This window comes from Melanerpes formicivorus, unplaced genomic scaffold, assembly GCF_026170545.1.
Source record: "Melanerpes formicivorus ecotype bairdi unplaced genomic scaffold, bMelFor1.0.p_v2 SCAF_121, whole genome shotgun sequence".
Classification (NCBI taxonomy): Eukaryota; Metazoa; Chordata; class Aves; order Piciformes; family Picidae; genus Melanerpes; species Melanerpes formicivorus.
This window is the reverse complement of record NW_027142473.1, coordinates 328,773-350,118: the sequence shown is the minus strand read 5'-3', so window position 1 is coordinate 350,118 and position 21,346 is coordinate 328,773. Positions and strand designations below refer to the sequence as shown.

Here is a 21,346-nt window from a genome sequence, read left to right as displayed (position 1 = left end):
TGCCGCCCGGCCCCGCCCACTCGCTGCCGCCAGACCGCGTGGTGCCTCCCGGGGTACGGCGCCTTCGGCTGCGGAGAGGTGTCGGCCGGGGAAGACTCTCTTGTTCACCATGAGGCCCACGAAAGTGGTGCCGTGGCGGCGGCTGGTTGGGGTCTCCTTTGGGATGTACACGGCCGAGGAGATCAGGTAGGTATCTGCGGGCGGTGTGGCTGCGCTCTGCTGCCCCCCCGGCGGTGCCGCTGAGGACTACGGCTCCCGGCGTGCCCTGCGGCAGGGCGCCAGCGGCCCCGGCGGGCTGCGGGCGCGGGGCCTGCCGGGACATGCAGTTCGGCCTCGGCGCGGCCCTCGCTCGCAGCTGGCATGGCGGCAGCCCACTGGGTGTTAGGAGCCGGGGGGATGCTGGGATCTCTGCGGGGCTCTCAGACCTAGGGCCGCCAGAAGGCTTGGAGGAATGGAGAAGGGCTGGGGGAGAATTCCTCGCTTGGGACTGAGCGGGGCTGGAGGAGGCAGGGAAGCCGCCCCGGAGCTCTCAGGGGCAGCCCCGCGCTGTCCGTTGGAGTCGGGGGGCAGGGAGGGGCTAGTCCCATGTGCTGCCGGCGCCCAGGCTGCAGCTTAAACTCCTGAGGCTGACGGCCTCTTGGGGGCCTCCTCTGAGGGGGTGTGCCCCTGCACCCCAGCGCCAGCGGGGCCTGCCGCAGCCTTGGAGAAGCCCTGTACTGGGCACGTTGGCTTGATCCTTGATGGGCACTCTCCTGGAACGCTGGCCAGGACCTGAGCCTGCGCGCCCCGCACCGAGGAGACCTTGGTGACACCAGCGAGCAGAGAACGTTCAGATATTTTAGCACCAGTGTAACTATGCAGAGCTGAGATCTCTGCTGCAGAGGGGGCTAGCAGCTTTTTCATCCCTCATGGAGTACTAGAGAGCTGTCAGCATTTCCTTAGCTTTGGTGTTTGAGCACTGTGTGTGGTCAAGAACATAAAGCTGCTGCCACCGAGGTGTTTTCATGGTTCTCATACTTTCCCATCTGTTTGAGAGGACACATGGATGACTTAACCAACCTTCTTAGCAGGGTGGCTTTAAGTCTAGAAGAAATGTTTCCTGTGTTACTGGTGGTCCAAATGATTGTGCTCAGATGGTGAAGTTAGTGCTACAGCAGTGCCCACAGTACCCTCACAAACATGCTTTCATCAGAACAGCCATCACAGAGATGCTAAATGCCAGGCCTGCTGTACCAATGAGTGCCTATGACCTAGCTGTTTGCTGCCACCGACTTCTGCTCTTTTCTTTCAACTTCAGGAAACTGAGTGTGAAACAGATCACAAATGCTCAGTACTTGGACAGCGTGGGGAATCCAGCTGCTAACGGGCTGTACGACCTGGCTTTGGGCCCTCCCAACTCCAGAGAAGTGTGTGCAACCTGCATGCAGAGCTTCAGCAACTGCCCTGGGCACTTTGGCCACATAGAGCTGCCACTGACGGTCTACAATCCTCTGTTCTTTGATGTATGTATGCCTCATTGTTGTCCTGCTGGGGAAATGGGTGATGGTGCTCGGGCTGCCCCAGAGTTGCAGTCCCTGCAAACAGCAAAGGTCTCCAGATCTGTTTTCTTTCCGAAGTGCAACAACAGCAGATGCAGTAGAGAAAGTTTGTTGAGCCACACTACAAACTGACTCCCTGGAGTTGTGCAAAATTCATGCTTTACTGCAGACATTTTCCCCAGTGCTGGTGAAGAGGTGAGGGGGGATGCTGGTCACTAACTGTGTGGCTGATTGTTGTTTCCTGTGAACAGCTCCTGCAAGCTTACACCAGCAGCTGCCTGCTTCTGCTGTAGGATCTTGGTGTGCTCCTTGGACACAGAGAGCTTGGTTTTGCTCTGGATAGCTGTGTTGTACATTCTGCCCTCTTGATCCTCTTACTCCAGAGTGATTCTAGAGATGTGGATCCCTGTGGACAGAACTCAACAGCCTATCCAGTCAGCTGTAGAGGGACATAACCTCTGTGACCAGTGAATGGGAAAAGTGTAAGTGGTGGCAGCAGAGCTGAAAATGCTGATGGTGTGGAAATCCATCAAACTTTTTTCATTGAAAAAATGTGAAAGGTTGTCAGGAAGCTTTCTGGCATCTGGAAGCCAGACAAATGCTTCTCACAGCTTTACAGCTGTTGCATTTAGATGGCATGTGGGATCTGACACAGAGCAGAGGCTTGACTTGGTGAGCATCGCTTGGACAGGTGTCACAGGCTCGTTTAGCAAACTCCTGTGACAAACTGCACATTCTCCTGAGTGCTTCCTGTGGCTGCTTTTTCAAAGGCTCATCTTCTAAGCAGAAAAGGATTCCTGGCCATAAGGGCAGGACTTGACTTTGGTCCTCTGAAATTTAGATTCATAGTCTGATTGTATTTGGCTCCTTCTGGAGTTTGAGGAATGGCCTGTGTGCAGACAAGGATCATTTTGTCTGTGACAGGAACCTAACCTGGGATGAATTTCCCTCCTAAAGTGCTGATCTCCCCATGGTGCTGGCTCCTGCTTAGGCTGTTAATTGAGGCTACAACCCTCACTTTCAGATGACTGCAGTTAGACGAAGTCCATCCCACGTCTTGCCCCAGCTCCTTGTATTGACCAAGGAATGAAATCACAGAGTTGTCAGGCTTGGAAGGGACCTCAAGGATTATCCAGTTCCCACCCCCTGCCATGGGCAGGGACACCTCACATCACAGCAGGTTGCTCACAGCCACCTCCAGCCTGGCTGCAAACACCTCACAGTATCACAGTATAACTTAGGTTGGAAAGGACCTTGAGGATCATCAAGTCCAACCTATCAACACAGACCCCATGACTAGACCATGGCGCCAAGTGCCACATCCAATCTCCGTGAAGAATTTCCTCCTCACCTCGAGTCTAAACCTCCCCTGGCACAGCTTGGCCTCCAGGCAGGAGGCTTCCACCACCTTCCTGGGCAACCTGTGCCAGGCTCTCACCACCCTCATGGGGAACAACTTCTTCCTCACATCCAATTTCAGTCTCTCCACTTCTAGTTTTGCTCCATCCCCCCCAGTCCTATCACTCCCTGACACCCTCAAAAGTCCCTCCCCAGCTCTCTTGTAGCCCCCTTGAGATCCTGGAAGGCCACAAGAAGGTCTCCTGGGAGCCTTTTCCTCTCCATACTGAACAATCCCAACTCCCTCAGTGTGTCCTCATAGGAGAGCAGCTCCAGCCCTCTGCTCATCCTCCTGGCCGTGCTCTGGACACCTTCCAACAGTAATTCTTGGCCCCCAGCTGATGTGTGCAGCTAGAGCAAGTTGTGTGCAGAGCTGTGGTGAAGCTTGAGGAGAGTGGTTGCATGAAGAGTCCTGAGGGACACTGGCAGTGCTTGTGACCAGAAGGCTGCATTGTACTGGTGTGGAGTTCTGGGTACCACGTTGTCCTTTATGGGACAAGCTGCAGTCAGTGCTACAGCAAAGCACCTTGGTCCCAGAGCTGCTGTGCAGCTGACAGGTCTGGCTCATGGGTGACAGGTGACAGGTCTGTGCTGCGGGTGACAGGTCTGGGTTGCGGGTGACAGGTCTGGGCTGCGGGTGACAGGACTGGGTTGTGGGTGACAGGTCTGGGCTGCGGGTGACAGGTCTGGGTTGCAGGTGACAGGTCTGGGTTGCAGGTGACAGGTCTGGGTTGCGGGTGACAGGTCTGGGTTGCAGGTGACAGGTCTGGGTTGCGGGTGACAGGTCTGGATTGCAGCTGACAGGTCTGGGCTGCGGGTGACAGGTCTGGGTTGTGGATGACAGGTCTGGGCTGCGGGTGACAGGTCTGGGCTGCGGGTGACAGGTCTGGGTTGTGGATGACAGGTCTGGGCTGCGGGTGACAGGACTGTGTTGCGGGTGACAGGACTGTGTTGCGGGTGACAGGTCTGGGTTGTGGGTGACAGGTCTGGGCTGCGGGTGACAGGTCTGGGCTGTGGGTGACAGGTCTGGGTTGCGGGTGACAGGACTGTGTTGCGGGTGACAGGTCTGGGTTGCGGGTGACAGGTCTGGGCTGCGGGTGACAGGACTGTGTTGCGGGTGACAGGACTGTGTTGCGGGTGACAGGTCTGGGTTGCGGGTGACAGGTCTGGGCTGTGGGTGACAGGACTGTGTTGCGGGTGACAGGACTGTGTTGCGGGTGACAGGTCTGGGTTGCGGGTGACAGGTCTGGGCTGCGGGTGACAGGTCTGGGTTGTGGGTGACAGGACTGTGTTGTGGGTGACAGGTCTGGGTTGTGGGTGACAGGACTGTGTTGTGGGTGACAGGTCTGGGTTGTGGGTGACAGGTCTGGGTTGCGGGTAACAGGTCTGGGTTGCGGGTGACAGGACTGTGTTGTGGGTGACAGGTCTGGGTTGCGGGGGACAGGTCTGGGCTGCGGGTGACAGGTCTGGGTTGTGGGTGACAGGACTGTGTTGTGGGTGACAGGTCTGGGTTGTGGGTGACAGGTCTGGGTTGCGGGGGACAGGTCTGGGTTGCGGGGGACAGGTCTGGATTGCAACTGACAGGTCTGGGTTGTGGGTGACAGGTCTGGGCTGCGGGTGACAGGTCTGGGTTGCGGGTGACAGGTCTGGGTTGCGGGTGACGGGTCTGGGTTGCAGGTGACGGGTCTGGGTTGCGGGTGACAGGTCTGGATTGCAGGTGACAGGTCTGGGTTGCGGGTGACAGGTCTGGGTTGCAGGTGACAGGTCTGGGTTGCAGGTGACAGGTCTGGGTTGCGGGTGACAGGTCTGGGTTGCGGGTGACAGGTCTGGATTGCAGCTGACAGGTCTGGGCTGCGGGTGACAGGTCTGGGTTGCAGGTGACAGGTCTGGGTTGCGGGTGACAGGTCTGGGTTGCAGGTGACAGGTCTGGGTTGCGGGTGACAGGTCTGGATTGCAGCTGACAGGTCTGGGCTGCGGGTGACAGGTCTGGGTTGTGGATGACAGGTCTGGGCTGCGGGTGACAGGACTGTGTTGCGGGTGACAGGACTGTGTTGCGGGTGACAGGTCTGGGTTGTGGGTGACAGGTCTGGGCTGCGGGTGACAGGTCTGGGCTGTGGGTGACAGGACTGTGTTGCGGGTGACAGGACTGTGTTGCGGGTGACAGGTCTGGGTTGTGGGTGACAGGTCTGGGCTGCGGGTGACAGGTCTGGGTTGTGGGTGACAGGTCTGGGCTGCGGGTGACAGGTCTGGGTTGTGGGTGACAGGACTGTGTTGCGGGTGACAGGTCTGGGTTGTGGGTGACAGGTCTGGGTTGTGGGTGACAGGTCTGGGCTGCGGGTGACAGGTCTGGGTTGCGGGTGACAGGTCTGGGTTGTGGGTGACAGGACTGTGTTGCGGGTGACAGGACTGTGTTGTGGGTGACAGGTCTGGGTTGTGGGTGACAGGTCTGGGTTGTGGGTGACAGGTCTGGGCTGCGGGTGACAGGTCTGGGTTGCGGGTGACAGGTCTGGGTTGCGGGGGACAGGTCTGGATTGCAGGTGACAGGTCTGGGTTGCGGGTGACAGGTCTGGATTGCAGCTGACAGGTCTGGGCTGCGGGTGACAGGTCTGGGTTGTGGATGACAGGACTGTGTTGCGGGTGACAGGTCTGGGTTGTGGGTGACAGGTCTGGGCTGCGGGTGACAGGTCTGGGCTGTGGGTGACAGGACTGTGTTGCGGGTGACAGGACTGTGTTGCGGGTGACAGGTCTGGGCTGCGGGTGACAGGTCTGGGTTGCGGGTGACAGGTCTGGGTTGTGGGTGACAGGACTGTGTTGCGGGTGACAGGTCTGGGTTGCGGGTGACAGGTCTGGGCTGCAGCTGACAGGTCCTGGTTGCAGGTGACAGGCCTGGGTTGCGGGTGACAGGCCTGGGTTGCGGGTGACAGGCCTGGGTTACGGGTGACAGGTCTGGGCTGCAGCTGACAGGTCCTGGTTGCAGGTGACAGGTCTGGGTTGCGGGTGACAGGTCTGGGTTGCAGCTGACAGGTCTGGGCTGCGGGTGACAGGTCTGGGTTGCGGGTGACAGGTCTGGGCTGCGGGTGACAGGTCTGGGTTGCGGGTGACAGGTCTGGGTTGCGGGTGACAGGACTGTGTTGCGGGTGACAGGTCTGTGTTGCGGGTGACAGGTCTGGGTTGCGGGTGACAGGTCTGGGTTGTGGGTGACAGGACTGTGTTGCGGGTGACAGGTCTGTGTTGCGGGTGACAGGTCTGGGTTGCGGGTGACAGGTCTGGGCTGCGGGTGACAGGTCTGGGTTGCAGCTGACAGCTCTGGGCTGCGGGTGACAGGTCTGGGTTGCGGGTGACAGGTCTGGGCTGCGGGTGACAGGACTGTGTTGCGGGTGACAGGTCTGTGTTGCGGGTGACAGGTCTGGGTTGCGGGTGACAGGTCTGGGCTGCGGGTGACAGGTCTGGGTTGTGGGTGACAGGTCTGGGTTGCGGGTGACAGGTCTGGGTTGCGGGTGACAGGACTGTGTTGCGGGTGACAGGTCTGGGTTGCGGGTGACAGGTCTGGGTTGTGGGTGACAGGACTGTGTTGCGGGTGACAGGTCTGGGTTGCGGGTGACAGGTCTGGGCTGCAGCTGACAGGTCCTGGTTGCAGGTGACAGGCCTGGGTTGCGGGTGACAGGCCTGGGTTGCGGGTGACAGGTCTGGGCTGCAGCTGACAGGTCCTGGTTGCAGGTGACAGGCCTGGGTTGCGGGTGACAGGCCTGGGTTGCGGGTGACAGGTCTGGGCTGCAGCTGACAGGTCCTGGTTGCAGGTGACAGGCCTGGGTTGCGGGTGACAGGCCTGGGTTGCGGGTGACAGGTCTGGGCTGCAGCTGACAGGTCCTGGTTGCAGGTGACAGGTCTGGGTTGCGGGTGACAGGTCTGGGTTGCAGCTGACAGGTCTGGGCTGCGGGTGACAGGTCTGGGTTGCGGGTGACAGGTCTGGGCTGCGGGTGACAGGACTGTGTTGCAGGTGACAGGTCTGGGTTGCGGGTGACAGGTCTGGGTTGCAGCTGACAGGTCTGGGCTGCGGGTGACAGGACTGTGTTGCGGGTGACAGGTCTGGGCTGCGGGTGACAGGTCTGGGTTGCAGCTGACAGGTCTGGGCTGCGGGTGACAGGTCTGGGCTGCGGGTGACAGGTCTGGGTTGCGGGTGACAGGTCTGGGTTGCGGGTGACAGGACTGTGTTGCGGGTGACAGGACTGTGTTGCGGGTGACAGGACTGTGTTGCGGGTGACAGGTCTGGGTTGCGGGTGACAGGACTGTGTTGCGGGTGACAGGACTGTGTTGCGGGTGACAGGTCTGGGTTGCGGGTGACAGGTCTGGGTTGCGGGTGACAGGACTGTGTTGTGGGTGACAGGTCTGGGCTGCGGGTGACAGGTCTGGGTTGCGGGTGACAGGTCTGGGCTGCGGGTGACAGGTCTGGGTTGCGGGTGACAGGTCTGGGTTGCGGGTGACAGGACTGTGTTGTGGGTGACAGGTCTGGGTTGCGGGTGACAGGTCTGGGTTGCGGGTGACAGGACTGGGTTGCGGGTGACAGGTCTGGGTTGCAGGTGACAGGTCTGGGTTGCTTCCACTAAATCAGACCTAAACCCCTCTGCTGCTTTTCTCCCCCCACCTAGTGTTTGCCATAAGCTCCAGTGCTCTTTCTTTCCCCCCCACTGCTGGGCTGGTTTCAGTCTGGCCAGGCCCAAAGTGCCCCCCTTGTTTCTGTTTCCCAAGACCCATCAGGGCCATGCTACACTCCCCATGCCTAGGCCATAATTACACACTCAGAAATACCTGAAGATCAGAGAGTTGCCTCCCAGAGGCACAGAGAGGGAAGAAAGAGAAGAAAACAACTTTGCAGCCAGCTGTATAGGGATGCAGGATTTATGGGGAGAAACACAAAGGTCACACCTTCCAGCACACCTCCTGCAGGTCTCAACTCTGTGGCCCTCTTCAAGGCACCTCGGCTCAAATGGCCACAGTGGCCCAGCGGGATTTTGCTGCAGATCACTCTTTGAATGTGAGTTTGTGTGGTTGAAAGAGGTGTGGGGTTTTTTTCACTCCAATTCTTTGTGATTAAAGTTAACAGTTGCTCTGATTTTTCACTGACAGCAGCACTTTGAGTTCAGAAAAATCACAGTATGGCAGGGGCTGGAAGGGGCCTCTCGAGATCTACTCAGAGCCCCGCAGCAGAGCAGAGTCATGCAGAGCAGGAACATGTCCAGGCAGGTTTTGAATCATTGTAGAGGTGGAGACTCCACCACCTCTCTGGTCAGACTGCTACAGTGCTCCATCACCCTCAAAGTAAAGAAGTTCCTCCTCATGCTTAGATGGAACTTCTGATGCTCAGGTTTGTGTCAGCTGTCCCTGGGCACCCCTAGAAAAAGCCTGGCACCCACTGTCAGCATTGAGGAGATCCCCCCCTCAGTCCAGGCTGAAAAGCCCCAAGTCCCTCAGCCTTTCTTCCTAAAAGAGATGTTCCAGTGCCCTAAACATCTTCAGAGGCCTTTGCTGTACCTCTCCAGCAGTTCCCTGTCCTTGAACTTGGGAGCCCAGATGTGGCCTCACCAGTGAAGGGGGAGGAGAACCTCTCTTCACCCTCTGGCCACATTCTTTTGATGCTCCCCAGGATGCCCTTGGCCTTCTTGGCCAGAAGAGCACCTTGCTGGCTCATGGCCATCCTGTCATCCAGCAGCATTCCCAAGTCTTTTCCCACAGAGCTGCTTCCCAGCAGGTCTCCCCTCACCTGCAGTGCTGCAGGGTTCTCCCTCACCAGGTGCAGGACCCTGCACTTGCCCTTGCTGATTTTCATAGGGTTCCTCTTTGCCCAGCTCTCAGCCTGTCCCCACTGGATGGCAGCACAGCCTGAGGGGCTCTCAGCCACCCCTTCCAGTTTGGTGTCATTAACAAACTGCCTGAGGGTTCATTCTGTGCCCTCATGCAGGGCAGTGATGAATACAGCAAACAGGACTAGCCCCAGTACTGACCCCTGGGTGACACCACTGGTTCCTGACCTCCAGATGGACTCTGTGCCACTGACCACAACCCTCTGGGTTCTGTCCTTCAGCCAGTTCTCAACCCCCCCCATTGCCCACTCATCTCAGCCACACTTCCTGAGCTTGCCTGTGAGGATGCTGGGGGGGATGCTGAAGTCAAGGTAGACAGCACCCACTCTCCTCCCCTCTGTCTAGCCATGCCCTCCTCAGGGCTGTCAGATCTCAGGCAGGACTTCCCCTTGGTGAATCTATGTTGACTACTTCTGATCACCTTCATCTCCTGCACATGCTTTGAGTGCACCCAGAGCAAGCTGCTCCATCAGCTTTCCAGGAGTGGGGGTGAGGCTGTCATTACCCAGGTCTTCCTTCTTGCCCTTTTTGAAGACTGGAGTGGCCCTGGCTTCCCTCCAGCCCTGAGGCACCCCACCTTTCAAAGGTGATGGAGGGCAGCCCAGGAGGGACTCTGCCAGTTCCCTGAGCACTCACAGGTTCATTCCATCAGGACCCATGGACCTGTAGATACTCAGTTTTATTTAACTGATCTCTAACTTGATCCTCCTCAACCAAGGCAGAGCTTCCCTTCCTTCAGACTTTCTCTCTGCCCTCCAGGGACTGAGGTCCAACCTTAGCAGTGAAGACTGAAGCCCCTATTGTTATTTTGTCCATCCTTTGCCAGATTTGATTCCAAGAGTGCCTCTGATGTCCTTGTGGCATCCCTGCATACTCTGGCAGTGTTCCTCTATTCCACCCAAGTGGACAGTTCCTTTTTTCCATGTATTGTGGACTTCCTTCTTCTGTTTGAGCTTTTCCAGGAGCCCCTTGCTTGTCCCTGCAGTTCTCTTGCCTCCCCTGCTTGATTTCTTACTCAGGGATGCAGTGATCTTGAGCTTGGAGGAGGTGCTGGGTATTAAACCAGCCCTCTTTGCCTCTCTGCATGTTAGAGCCCAACCCCATGGGATTATTCCAAGGAGGTCTCTGACTAGGTCTGAGTTGACTCTGCTGAAGATCAGGGCTGCAATCCTATTTATTACTGTGCCACTTCCCCACATGATCCTGAACCCCACCATCTCATGGGCACTGCAGCTAGGGCTGCCTGCAACCTTCCCTGCTCCAGCCAGACCTTTGTTCGTTAGCACAAGGTCCAGCAGCACACCTGTCCTCACAGGGTCCTCCACTACCTGTGTCAGAAAGCTCTCATCCATGCCTTCTGGACTGTTTGTGCCTCTCTGTGTTTCCTTTCCAGAAAGTGTCTCAGGCTGGTTGAAGTCCCTGTGATAATCAGGGCATGTGACCCTGAGGCTGTTTGGAGCTCACTGATTTCCCCTTCCTGATGAGGTGGAGTATATAGTGAGCACTCACTGTAGTGTCACCCCAGCCACTTGCTTACTGTGCAAGCCAGGACAAACTTCTTCACTGTGAGGCTGCTAAGCCCTGGAGCAGGCTGCCCAGAGAGGTTGTGGAGTCTCCTGCTCTGGAGCCTTTCCAGCCCCACCTGGATGTGTTCTGGGTGCCCTGCCCTGGGTGATGCTGCTCTGGCAGGGGGTTGGGCTGGATGGTGTTTCAAGGTTCTGTGATTCTGTGAGAGCTGCCAGGATAACTTTCTTCCCCTTTTCTCTCCAGAAATTGTACCTCCTGATCCGAGGCTCCTGTTTGAACTGTCACATGCTGACCTGCACCCGAGCTGTGGTGCACCTGCTGCTGAGCCAGCTGAAGGTTCTGCAGAAGGGCTTGCTTCATGCTGTCCACGATCTGGAGGTCATTCTGAACAGGGTAAGTTCTGTGTGTTTCTGCATTCCTTTCTGAGTGGGCAGTCCTGCAGCTGGAGCTGTGACAGTGGTTTGTGTATTCTCTTGCTTGCAGTTTTTAGAGCAGTGTGCAGATGCAACGAGCTCAGAGATAGAAGAAGAGTTAAATCGGCACGTTCAGGAAATGCTGGAGAGCCATCAGCTAAGGGATCAGTGCTCAAATGTGAGTACAGCCAGCACTTCCCAGCCTCTGACAGCACTCCTGCAGGAGAAACTCCTCCCTTCACTGTGCAGAGTTCTGAGCTGTGTTATTCTTAGAGGACTTTCTGGGGGAAATAAAGCTTAAAAAGGTTTTGCTTGTTATTAGCATAGCTATGAGGCTTCCCCAGATCACTCAGTGTAGGGAGATGATTGGGTGCTGTAAATACCACATAAACCCAGCCTGCTGCTGCTGGCACTGCAGGACCTACAGGTGCTGCTAGGTCTCTGAGTGGTGCTGCAAAACTTCCTGGAGCACTCCTGGATGCAGCAGATTGACAGAACTGCTTCTAGAGGCATTTCTAGAGTGAGGGACCTGAGTTCTCCTCTCCATGGAAATGAAGGGTGGTGGACATGGGTAGCTAAAGGAAAACCTTAGTGAAGAAGGTAATTAGAGGTCTGATATCTTAGGTTTCTTTATAAGCTAAATTTAATCCCTGACTCACATCTTTCAAAAGCAGCCTTAAGCAATTCTCATGACCAAAGGAAGTGATCCTCCTCAGTCTGCTGTCATCTTAAATGATCACTAGATGAAAGCTTGACAATTCATTGCTGACTTGAGCAACAAAGTCCATTTGTGAAATAAATTTCAAAAGGAGGGTGGTGATCCAGAATCCCAGATACATCCAGCTGGAAGAGACCTCCAAGCTCACCCAGCCCAAGCCTCCACCCAGCACTGCAGGCTCAGCACCACACCATGGCCCTAAGCACCACAGGCTGCTGGCACACCCCCAGGGATGGGCACTGCAGCACTGCCCTGGGCAGCCTCTGCCAAGCTCTCAGATCCCTTCCAGGGCAGAAAGATTTCCTGAGCTCCAGCCTGAGCCTCCCCTGGGGCAGCTTGGAGCCATTGCCTCTGCTCCTGTCCCTTGCCACCAAGGAGCAGAGGCTGTGCCCCCTCCTCACTCCAACCTCCCTGCAGGGAGCTGCAGAGAGCAAGGAGGTCTCCCTCAGCCTCCTCTTCTCCAGCCTCAACACCCCCAGCTCCCTCAGCCCTCCTCTAGCCCAGGGGCTCCAGGCCCTTCTCCAGCCTTGTTGCTCTCCTCTGGACACCTCCAGCCCCTCAGTGTCCCTCCTGTGTGTTTTCAGCTATGTGGGAAGGTGACAAAGGAGCACTAGAGAACAAGGCATGAATTAACTTATTACAGGGATGTGTGTGCACTGATTCAGAGAGTCACTGATTTGGTTGGGTTGGAAGGGACCTCAAGGATCATCCAGTTCCAACCCCCTGCCATGGGCAGGGACACCTCCCACCAGCCCAGGCTGCTCCAGGCCTCATCCAGCCTGGCCTTGAACACCTCCAGGGATGGGGCATCCCCAGTGTCCCTGGGCAACCTGTGCCAGGGACTGATGTTAGCACTGTTTGTGCTGCTAGCTCCTGTCACTGTGGAGTTTTTAAGTTCTTCATATCAAGTGGCTGGATTTATTCTGTATTATTTTCATTGGTTTTAAGGCCTTTGTTGTTTTTCTGTTTCCTCTGTCAGGTCAAAAATGTTTGTGAGTGTAGGAATAAACTGATAGCAGAGTTCTGGAAAGCACACATGAGTTCAAAGAAATGCCCACACTGCAAGTAAGTTTGACCACATGAGGTGGGAAGTAGCTGGTGCAAAGCTCAGCACTGTGAGTGTTGTGCTGACCTCCCTCTGCCTCTCCTGGCTTTCCTCTTTCCCCTTGAAGATCCAGGAGATCCTTGGTGCGGAAGGAGCACAACAGCAAGCTGACAGTGACCTACCCTTCTGCAGTCTACTCCAAGGCAGGGGACAAAGGCCTGGACGAGCCTGCAGGTACAGTACTGCTCCAGGACTAGACACTGGGGTTCCTGTATCAAAGGCACAGATTCCTAGCAGTGACAATGCCCTTGGGACTCATGTACAGCAAGTGTCACTAAACCAGTAAGGGCAGCAGTGAGGGAGAACACAAACCAGTAAGGGCAGCAGTGAGGGAGAACACAAACCAGTAAGGGCAGCAGTGAGGGAGAACACAAACCAGTACAGCAGTGAGGGAGAACACAAACCAGTGAGGCCAGCAGTGAGGGAGAACACAAACCAGTAAGGGCAGCAGTGAGGGAGAACACAAACCAGTAAGGGCAGCAGTGAGGGAGAACACAAACCAGTACAGCAGTGAGGGAGAACACAAACCAGTGAGGCCAGCAGTGAGGGAGAACACAAACCAGTGAGGCCAGCAGTGAGGGGGAACACAAACCAGTGAGGCCAGCAGTGAGGGAGAACACAAACCAGTGAGGCCAGCAGTGAGGGAGAACACAAACCAGTAAGGGCAGCAGTGAGGGAGAACACAAACCAGTACAGCAGTGAGGGAGAACACAAACCAGTGAGGCCAGCAGTGAGGGTGAACACAAACCAGTAAGGGCAGCAGTGAGGGAGAACACAAACCAGTGAGGCCAGCAGTGAGGGAGAACACAAACCAGTGAGGCCAACAGTGAGGGAGAACACAAACCAGTGAGGCCAGCAGTGAGGGGGAACACAAACCAGTGAGGCCAGCAGTGAGGGAGAACACAAATCAGTGAGGCCAGCAGTGAGGGAGAACACAAACCAGTAAGGGCAGCAGTGAGGGAGAACACAAACCAGTACAGCAGTGAGGGAGAACACAAACCAGTGAGGCCAGCAGTGAGGGTGAACACAAACCAGTAAGGGCAGCAGTGAGGGAGAACACAAACCAGTAAGGGCAGCAGTGAGGGGGAACACAAACCAGTACAGCAGTGAGGGAGAACACAAACCAGTGAGGCCAGCAGTGAGGGAGAACACAAACCAGTAAGGGCAGCAGTGAGGGAGAACACAAACCAGTACAGCACTGAGGGAGAAGCTGACTCCATCAGGTTTCTCTGTTTCTGAGCCTTGGGTGCTCCTGTAGCTGTCAGGATCCAAGTTGCAAAGAGTCTTCTGCCAGCTCTAATGTGTCTGGGGGCACTCTGGTTCTGGCAGGAGATGATCTCCTGCTGGGTTTCAAAACAGACCAGATAAAATCTAATGTGGGAGGAAGGTGGCAGCCTTACTTCAGGAAGAAAATCAGTTGATGCTAACTCTAGGAGAAGTTCCTCTGAAAGAGGGAAAGAAAGGGGGTGGCACTTGCCAGGTTCAGTGAACATAGTGTTTGAATCACTTCAGGCTTGCTTCTTCCCTCTTGTATCCTTGATCCTTCACACAGCCAGGTGAAATTGGAGCTACTTGGTGTTGAAGTTCTGTAACCCTTACAAAAGATTCATGTCAAGATCTTGCTCTGTTTGCTATCTGTGCTTTAAATACTAGACTAAATCTGGAGTTGTGGCTTGAGGAGGCACAGTGTCAGGGTTGGGTTCTGAAGCAGGAAGGGCAGGACCTGCTCGAGCCCCTCAATGTCCTTCCTGCAGGGAGGGCCCAGAGCTGAGCACAGCACTCCAGGTGTGGCCTCCCCAGTGCTGAGCACAGGGGGGTGGTCACCTCCTGTCCCTGCTGCCCACCCTGCTTCTGCCCCAAGCCAGGAGGCCATTGGCTCTCTTGGCCCCCTGGGCACTGCTGGCTCCTGCTCAGTGACTGCCAACCAACACCCCCAGGGCCCTCTCTGAGTTGCAGCTTTCCAACCACACATCCCCAGGTCTGTAGCTCCCCATGGGGTTGTTGTGGCCCAGGTGCAGGACCTGGCCCTTGGCCTTGTTGAACTTCACCCAATGAGCCATGACCCATTGGTCTGACCTGTCCAGGTCCTGCTGCAAAGCCTCCCTAGCCTCTTGCAGATGGACACAGCCACCCAGCTTGGTATTATCTGTAGACTTCCTGAGGCTGCCTCAATGTCCTCATCCAGACCATGGATAAAGAAAGAGGAGGCCCCAGCACTGAGCTCTGGGGGACACCACTGGTGCCATTAGTCAAACAGATGGCTTCTTTCTTTCTGTACTGAGCTGGTTTGGGGCTTCAGTTGTTTCACATCCCCAAAGCAGACATGTGGATGATACCTTTCTGTGCATGTCAGCCAGTATATTTCAGATGTATTTTCATTCCTGCTCTGAACTGGAAGCACATATCATAGGCAAGACCAAAATTCAAAGTAACCTTTGGTGATATTTTTAAACACTTTACTGCTCAAAAAAGACAAATGACTTTCCTTTTTTCCCCTCAGCTCTTGATGACAGCCAGCTGGGGAAGAGAGGTTACCTGACCCCCATCACTGCCAAGCAGTACATCATGGCTCTGTGGAAGAATGAAGGTGAGGAGCAACATTACTTTGATTTCTGTATCATTTAGTGCACAGAGTCTGCAAATGTTCTCCTCTGCTCTCCTCAAATCTTGGCTTTTGGCCTGAAGGGCTCCAGGCTAGCAGGCAGATGTGAGTGGAGGGCTGGTGGGAGGTGAGTGCAGAGATCTGGATCAATGAACAGTCTTTCTCAGACTGGGGCTCCCCACAGTGGATTTGGTGTTCATATGGTGCTGCATCTAATGTTTCCCACAGGTTCTTTGGTTACAGACTGAAACGTGTCCAATGGTCCTGAGCTCCCTGCAGGCTGCCTCTGTCTGCAGTTGCTAGCAGAAATCAAAGCAGTTTGATGTGTGGGTCACAGCTGGCAGCTGGGAGCTGTTTCTTCCTGCTGTTGTGCTTTTCCCCCTCACTGAACTCCATGTTCCTGTTGGGAGTTGTTTCTGAAAACATCATCTGTGTGACCAAAAGGGGCACCAGCCATTCTTGGTGCCTGAATGGTTTGGTTTGAGCAAGCTCCCTGGCATTTCACTTAGCAGATGCTTTTGGCTTGCCCAGCAGGGTCTGTGGGGCAGGATTCCCCAGCAGAAGCACTGCTCAGGCCTTTGTCTCTTCTGCTGTGTCTTTTCAGGTTTCTTTTTGCGTTATCTCTTCCCTGGGATGGATCCCCAGGAGAGTTCAGGATTCAGTCCAGACATGTTCTTTTTAGATCTACTTGTGGTTCCACCCTCAAGGTAAAATTGTGCCCCCCAAAATCTGTGGCATCCCCCGGGGCTTAGTGCATACTATTCACAGGGGGCAGAGATACAGAGATGCCAGCACTGCTCTGCTGAACTGCCACTGCAGTCTTAACATGACTACCAAAAATCACAGCAGCAACTGCTGCTGAGTTTATTAGGTGGTAAAGACTGAACTGCTAATTGTGCAAGCAGGTGTGTTTTGGTGTCAGTGTTTGAAATCATCACAGAACACGAGCTGCCTAGTGTGTTAACCCACCATGCTGCCTGCTGCTGGTGGAGCTGCTTGTGAAGGAATTACTCCCCTGTTGGTACTGTCCCAGCCTCACATGTGACTTAAGTGCTCACTGCTGGTTTCTGGGATCATTTTTGCTTCATTGAAGAGTTAGAATCTCAGAATGGTTTGGGTAACCTGATGAACGCTGGAAGAGGCTGCCCAGGGAGGTGGTTGAGGCCCCATCCCTGGAGATACTCACAGTGTGGTTTGGAGGGCTCTGGGCAACCTGATCTAGTGGATCTCTGCTTATTGCAGAGGGGGTGGGACTGGAAGACCTTTGGAGGTCCTTTCCAACCCAATCCATCCTATGATCCTGTGATTCTACTCCAGAGCCGCAGCATCCGGCTGGGGAAGAATTTCTTCCTAGTGCCTACTGTAAATCTCACTTCCTGCAGTTGGCAGCCATGCCCCCTCATCCCCTCCCCACACGCCTTTGTACGAGGCCCCTCCCCAGCCATCCTGTAGCCCCCTGGGCCCCCGCAGGCCAGGGGCCGCCTCGCAGGCGTTGGGCCCTGAGCCCTGCCGCTCTGTGCCGCTCTGTGCCGCAGGTACCGGCCCATGAACCGCCTGGGGGAGCGGCTCTTCACCAACGGCCAGACCGTCAACCTGCTGGCTGTCCTGAGGGACGCCCAGCTGCTGCAGAGGCTCCTGCTGTGCATGGCCAGGGAGCAGTGCCAGCCGCTGAAGCTGCCGCCGGAGATGCAGGCGGTAAGAGCTGCTGGGGGTGGTGCTGCCCGCGGGACCTGTGGCTCAGGTGCACTGAGGCTCCGGCAAACCTCTCCTGCCTCAGCTGTTGGAGCTGTTCTCCAGAGGGTTTTGATGCTACCCCTGCCTCTTCCACTCACCCCCCTGGTGCAAGAGGAAAAACATCTTGTACACACTTCTTGGCCATGGTTTTTGTCTCAGATGTCTGTATGTGTGATGTAAAGGGCTCCTCTTACTGCAGGATGAAACATGTACAGCACGAACAACTCACCACCAACCTTCATCCTGGCTTGGGTCAGAAGCAGGGTGGGCAGCAGGGACAGGAGGTGACCACCCCCCTGTGCTCAGCACTGGGCAGGCCACACCTGGAGTGCTGTGCTCAGCTCTGGGCCCTCCCTGCAGGGAGGACATTGAGGGGCTGGAGGTGTCCAGAGCAGGGCAGTGAGGCTGGAGAAGGACCTGGAGCCCCTGGGCTAGAGGAGGGGCTGAGGGAGCTGGGGGTGTTCAGGTTGGAGAAGAGGAGGCTGAGGGAGACCTCCTTGCTCTCTACAGCTCCCTGCAGGGAGGTTGGGGTGAGGAGGGGGCACAGCCTCTGCTCCTTGGTGGCAAGGGACAGGAGCAGAGGCAATGGCTCCAAGCTGCCCCAGGGGAGGCTCAGGCTGGAGCTCAGGAAATCTTTCTGCCCTGGAAGGGATCTCAGGGATTGGCAGAGGCTGCCCAGGGCAGTGCTGCAGTGCCCATCCCTGGGGGTGTGCCAGCAGCCTGTGGAGCTGGTGCTTAGGGCCATGGTGTGGTGCTGAGCCTGCAGTGCTGGGTAGAGGCTTGGCCTGGATGAGCTTGGAGGTCTCTTCCAGCCAGATCTATTCTGCAATTCTCCAACATCTCAGTGAGTTACAAGTGAGGCAGGGGCAGAAAAGCCACTTTGTCTTTTAATCCAAGTGGAGCCAGTTGTGATCGTGGTTGGTTTTGATCATTAATATCTAAATAGAGTTTCAACATTACCAAACCACACTGCTTAGTATCAGTGCTTGTTTGCTCCCAGCCAGTTCCCATGGTCACATAAGTGCTATGGCACCATGCCTCTTCTCATCATTAATGACCTGCATTATTGAGCTGCATTACTCTGTGATACTGGACTTAGCTTCAGCTGATCTTGGGTACAGCTGGAGTGTCAAACTCTTTTCATAGAATCCTAGAATGGCTCAGGTTGGAAGGGACCTCAGAGACCTCTGATGCAACCTCCCCATCATGGGCAGGGACACCTCTTAACTAGTTTTGGCTGCTCAAGGCCTTGTCCAACCTGGCCTTGAACACCTCCAGGCAGGAGGCAGCCATAACCTCCCTGGGCAGCCAGTGCCAGAGTCTCACCACTGAAGAACTTCTTCCTCAGCTCCAGTCTAACCCTGCTCTCCCTCAGCTTCATACCATTCCACCTTGGCCTGGCTCTAGACACCCTCATGACAAAAACCCTCTGCAGCCTTCCTGGAGAACCCCTTCAGTTATTAGAAGGCAGCTCTAAGGTCCCCCCTGGAGTCTTCTCTCCAGGCTGAGCACCCCCAGCTCCCTCAGCCTGTCCTCATAGCAGCGCTGCTCCAACCCTTGGATCATCATTGTGGCTGCCTCTGGACTCTCTCCACGAGCTGTGTGCCCTTCTCCTGCTGGGGACACCAGAGCTGGAGGCAGGATTGGAGGTGAGGTCTCAGCAGAGCAGAGCCCAGGGGCAGGATCCCCTCTGCTGCCCTGCTGCCCACCCTGCTCTGGCTGCAGCCAGCACACAGCTGCCTGAGGGCTGCAGGAGGCACTGCTGGCTTTGAGAACATTTTTCTTTACTTAGACCTTAGCCCCTGGGTGACCTTTAAGCATTTTGCTGGTGGGACAGAAGGTTCCTGAATTTGGGATGGGAGTGGGACACTGACTTTAGGCTGGAAGCAGAGGGCTGGAGGTGATAGAAGCTGTGGTGTTTGTGTTTACATCATTTTTTGTCTAAGAAGATGTTGTGGTAGCTCGGGGGTCCATGGCCTATGCTGGCTGAGCAGTGCCATCGCCTTTGGGCAGAGGCTGTGGCAGCCTCTGGCCCGAGCAGCAGGCCTGACTCAGGCACTGGGCTCTGATCGTTTGGGAGTCAGCTTCACACTGTTAATCCTCCTGGGCTTTTAACCACACTGGTGCCTTTGATGAGGTGCAGGAGTGGCCAGTGCCGATTTGCTGTGCAGCCCTGCAGTTTCAGCCCAGCAGGCAGCAGGGATTTGTGTCAGGCTGAGCTTCCGACTGCTGTTCCCGTAGAAGGCAGGAGAGAGCGATGAAGCCCTGGACCGTTCCATCCTGGCGACGATTCCGGGCCAGAGCCTCGCGGATAAGCTGTACAACGCCTGGATTCGTCTCCAGAGCCACGTCAATGTCGTGTTTGACAGCGACATGGACAAGCTGGCGTCGGAGAAGTACCCTGGCGTCCGGCAGGTGGGGAGCAGGCAGGGCCCGAGGGGCTCTGGGCTTTGCGGCACGGCTGTGGGGAGCGCGGCAGTAGGGAAAGGTGCGGTCTCTGTGGGCGGCGCAGGGGCGCTTGGATGGTGTCAGCTGTGGCAGGGCTGGGGCAGCCTGGCGGTGGCTGCAGGCCCTGCCCTGCTAACCTTGCCCCTCTGTGTCTGAAGCTGCTGGAGAAGAAGGAGGGACTGTTCCGCAAGCACATGATGGGCAAGCGCGTGGACTTCGCCGCCCGCTCCGTCATCTGCCCCGACATGTACATTGGCACCAACGAGATCGGCATCCCCATGGTGAGCACAAACGCAGGAGGCCTGCCTTCTGCTGCAGCTGAGGCCTGAGCTCCACTGCCTCACTTCCTCCCTATCTAGCTAAATGTGGAGATGTTCTGGCTCGGTGGGACTCCTCCCCGGTGTGTCACAGCTCTGTTGCAGTGTTAAGTACGGAGCAGGAGGTTGTTGCTGGTGTGCTGAGCACCACATCTGGGAAACAGTACCAAAAAAAGCAGGAAGAGCTGCCCTTGTTTCCTGGGGTTATGAGCTGTGCAAACTCCATGAGCAGATCCTGTTTCCCCTGTGCAGTGTGTGCTGGAGGAGCTCTGGTAGCTGTTCAGGAAGGGCCACAGTCACATCACCAGCGTCATTTACCCTCGGTGGTTTTTACCCACACAGACATGACACCAGGCCTGAACCTGAGCTTTTCCTGTTACCATCTTCCCTGCTTGCCTCTCTGCAGATGTGGGGCTGGGGATACCCTGCTTTTTCTCTACTTTTGGGGTGTTTGCAGAACCTAAAGTCATCCTTTCTTCTTTTCCAATGCCAACTGAGTTTTCCTTTTTGGCTCCAGTAGAGAGTGGTAAAAAGGTGGTGTTCCTGTTCTTATGGTGGGGGGGTGAAAACTGAAATGTGTGTGTTTGGCATGGCAGTAGGTTGAGGAGCAGATGCATCCAAGAGCTTAAAGTTCTTTCTGCTGTCCTTGTATCGGTTACCGTCTGACACTGCTTCCTCAGCAGCCCTGTACTGCTTCAAGGCAAAGCTGAACAGGGTGTTGCTTCTCACCTCTTTTCCCTTCTGTTTAGGTATTTGCTACCAAACTGACTTACCCTCAGCCAGTCACCCCCTGGAACGTCAAAGAGCTGAGGCAGGCTGTCATCAACGGCCCAAAGGCTCACCCCGGGGCCTCCATGGTCATCAATGAAGATGGATCTCGCACGGTGCTGAGTGCCACCAGCCTGACCCAGAGGGAAGCCATAGCTAAGCAGCTCCTCACTCCTTCCTCAGGTGCTGCCCAGTCAGGCCTGAAGATTGTAAGTGTGACAAAGAGCTTGTCAGAGCACCCCTCCCCTCTGCTGATTTAGTTTAAATGGAAGCACTGCTGACCACTGCTGATTGCAGCGGGCCTGCTGGCAGAGCCTCCAGGGGCAGGGCTGCCTTGGCTTTTGGTAGGTGGCTGAGGAAAAGAGAGGAGTGTGGTGGGGAGAGAAGCTTGGTACTTCATCAGATGCTACTAACCCTCCTTCTCCATCCTCAGTTTTACTCCTTTAGTAGGCAGTGCTGACATCCTGCCCAGATGCAGAGCAGGCTTTCTTTTGCAGCTGGCTGTTCTTGGAAAGTCTTTAGAGCATGGAGGATAAGATGCTGCAGTCAGCCCTGCCTCCCCACCTCAGCAAATGCTGCTGGGTTTCTTTTCTCTCCTTTTGAAGCATTACAGATGTTCTGCTGTAGTTTTGGGGTAGCAGTTCAGAGAGCTGCAGTTTGGTGTCCTTGAAGGACAGGTGCAGCACCAGCTGGTGATGCTGGGTGCCCATGGGTGTGTGTGGAGCAGCGTACCCTGCCTCCTGTGTGCTGTGCAGCCAGAGGGGAGTGCTCTGTGTGTCAGCAATGACTGCTGCAGCCTGAGGGCTATCTTCCCATCACCATCTTGGCTTTCAGCTGACAGCTCAAGAAGTGAGCACACTGCTGCCCCTCTGTGCCTGGAGCGCTGTTACAGCTTAATCAGCCTTGGAAACTTCTTGACC

The 21,346-nt window shown here is 55.8% G+C and overlaps 1 protein-coding gene across 4 annotated transcripts in view; it reads left to right on the top strand.

Moving 5' to 3' along the window:
* Positions 1 to 19: 19 nt before the first annotated feature.
* Positions 20 to 21,346, top strand: part of POLR1A (RNA polymerase I subunit A) — a 51,638-nt gene continuing 30,311 nt past the window's right edge. The window contains exons 1-12 of one of the 4 annotated variants that reach the window (XM_068167688.1): positions 20 to 186; positions 1,298 to 1,502; positions 10,565 to 10,714; positions 10,805 to 10,912; positions 12,432 to 12,517; positions 12,625 to 12,731; positions 15,058 to 15,144; positions 15,764 to 15,866; positions 16,695 to 16,854; positions 19,138 to 19,308; positions 19,500 to 19,622; positions 20,408 to 20,635. In XM_068167688.1, coding sequence (XP_068023789.1) covers positions 110 to 186; positions 1,298 to 1,502; positions 10,565 to 10,714; positions 10,805 to 10,912; positions 12,432 to 12,517; positions 12,625 to 12,731; positions 15,058 to 15,144; positions 15,764 to 15,866; positions 16,695 to 16,854; positions 19,138 to 19,308; positions 19,500 to 19,622; positions 20,408 to 20,635 — 1,605 coding nt within the window. In that variant the 5' untranslated portion in view covers positions 20 to 109. Of the gene's footprint in view, positions 187 to 1,297; positions 1,503 to 1,961; positions 2,021 to 7,905; positions 7,969 to 10,564; positions 10,715 to 10,804; positions 10,913 to 12,431; positions 12,518 to 12,624; positions 12,732 to 15,057; positions 15,145 to 15,763; positions 15,867 to 16,694; positions 16,855 to 19,134; positions 19,309 to 19,499; positions 19,623 to 20,407; positions 20,636 to 21,346 lie in introns of those variants that run through there. The other 3 variants (XM_068167687.1, XM_068167690.1, XM_068167689.1) reach the window with 3 other exon arrangements.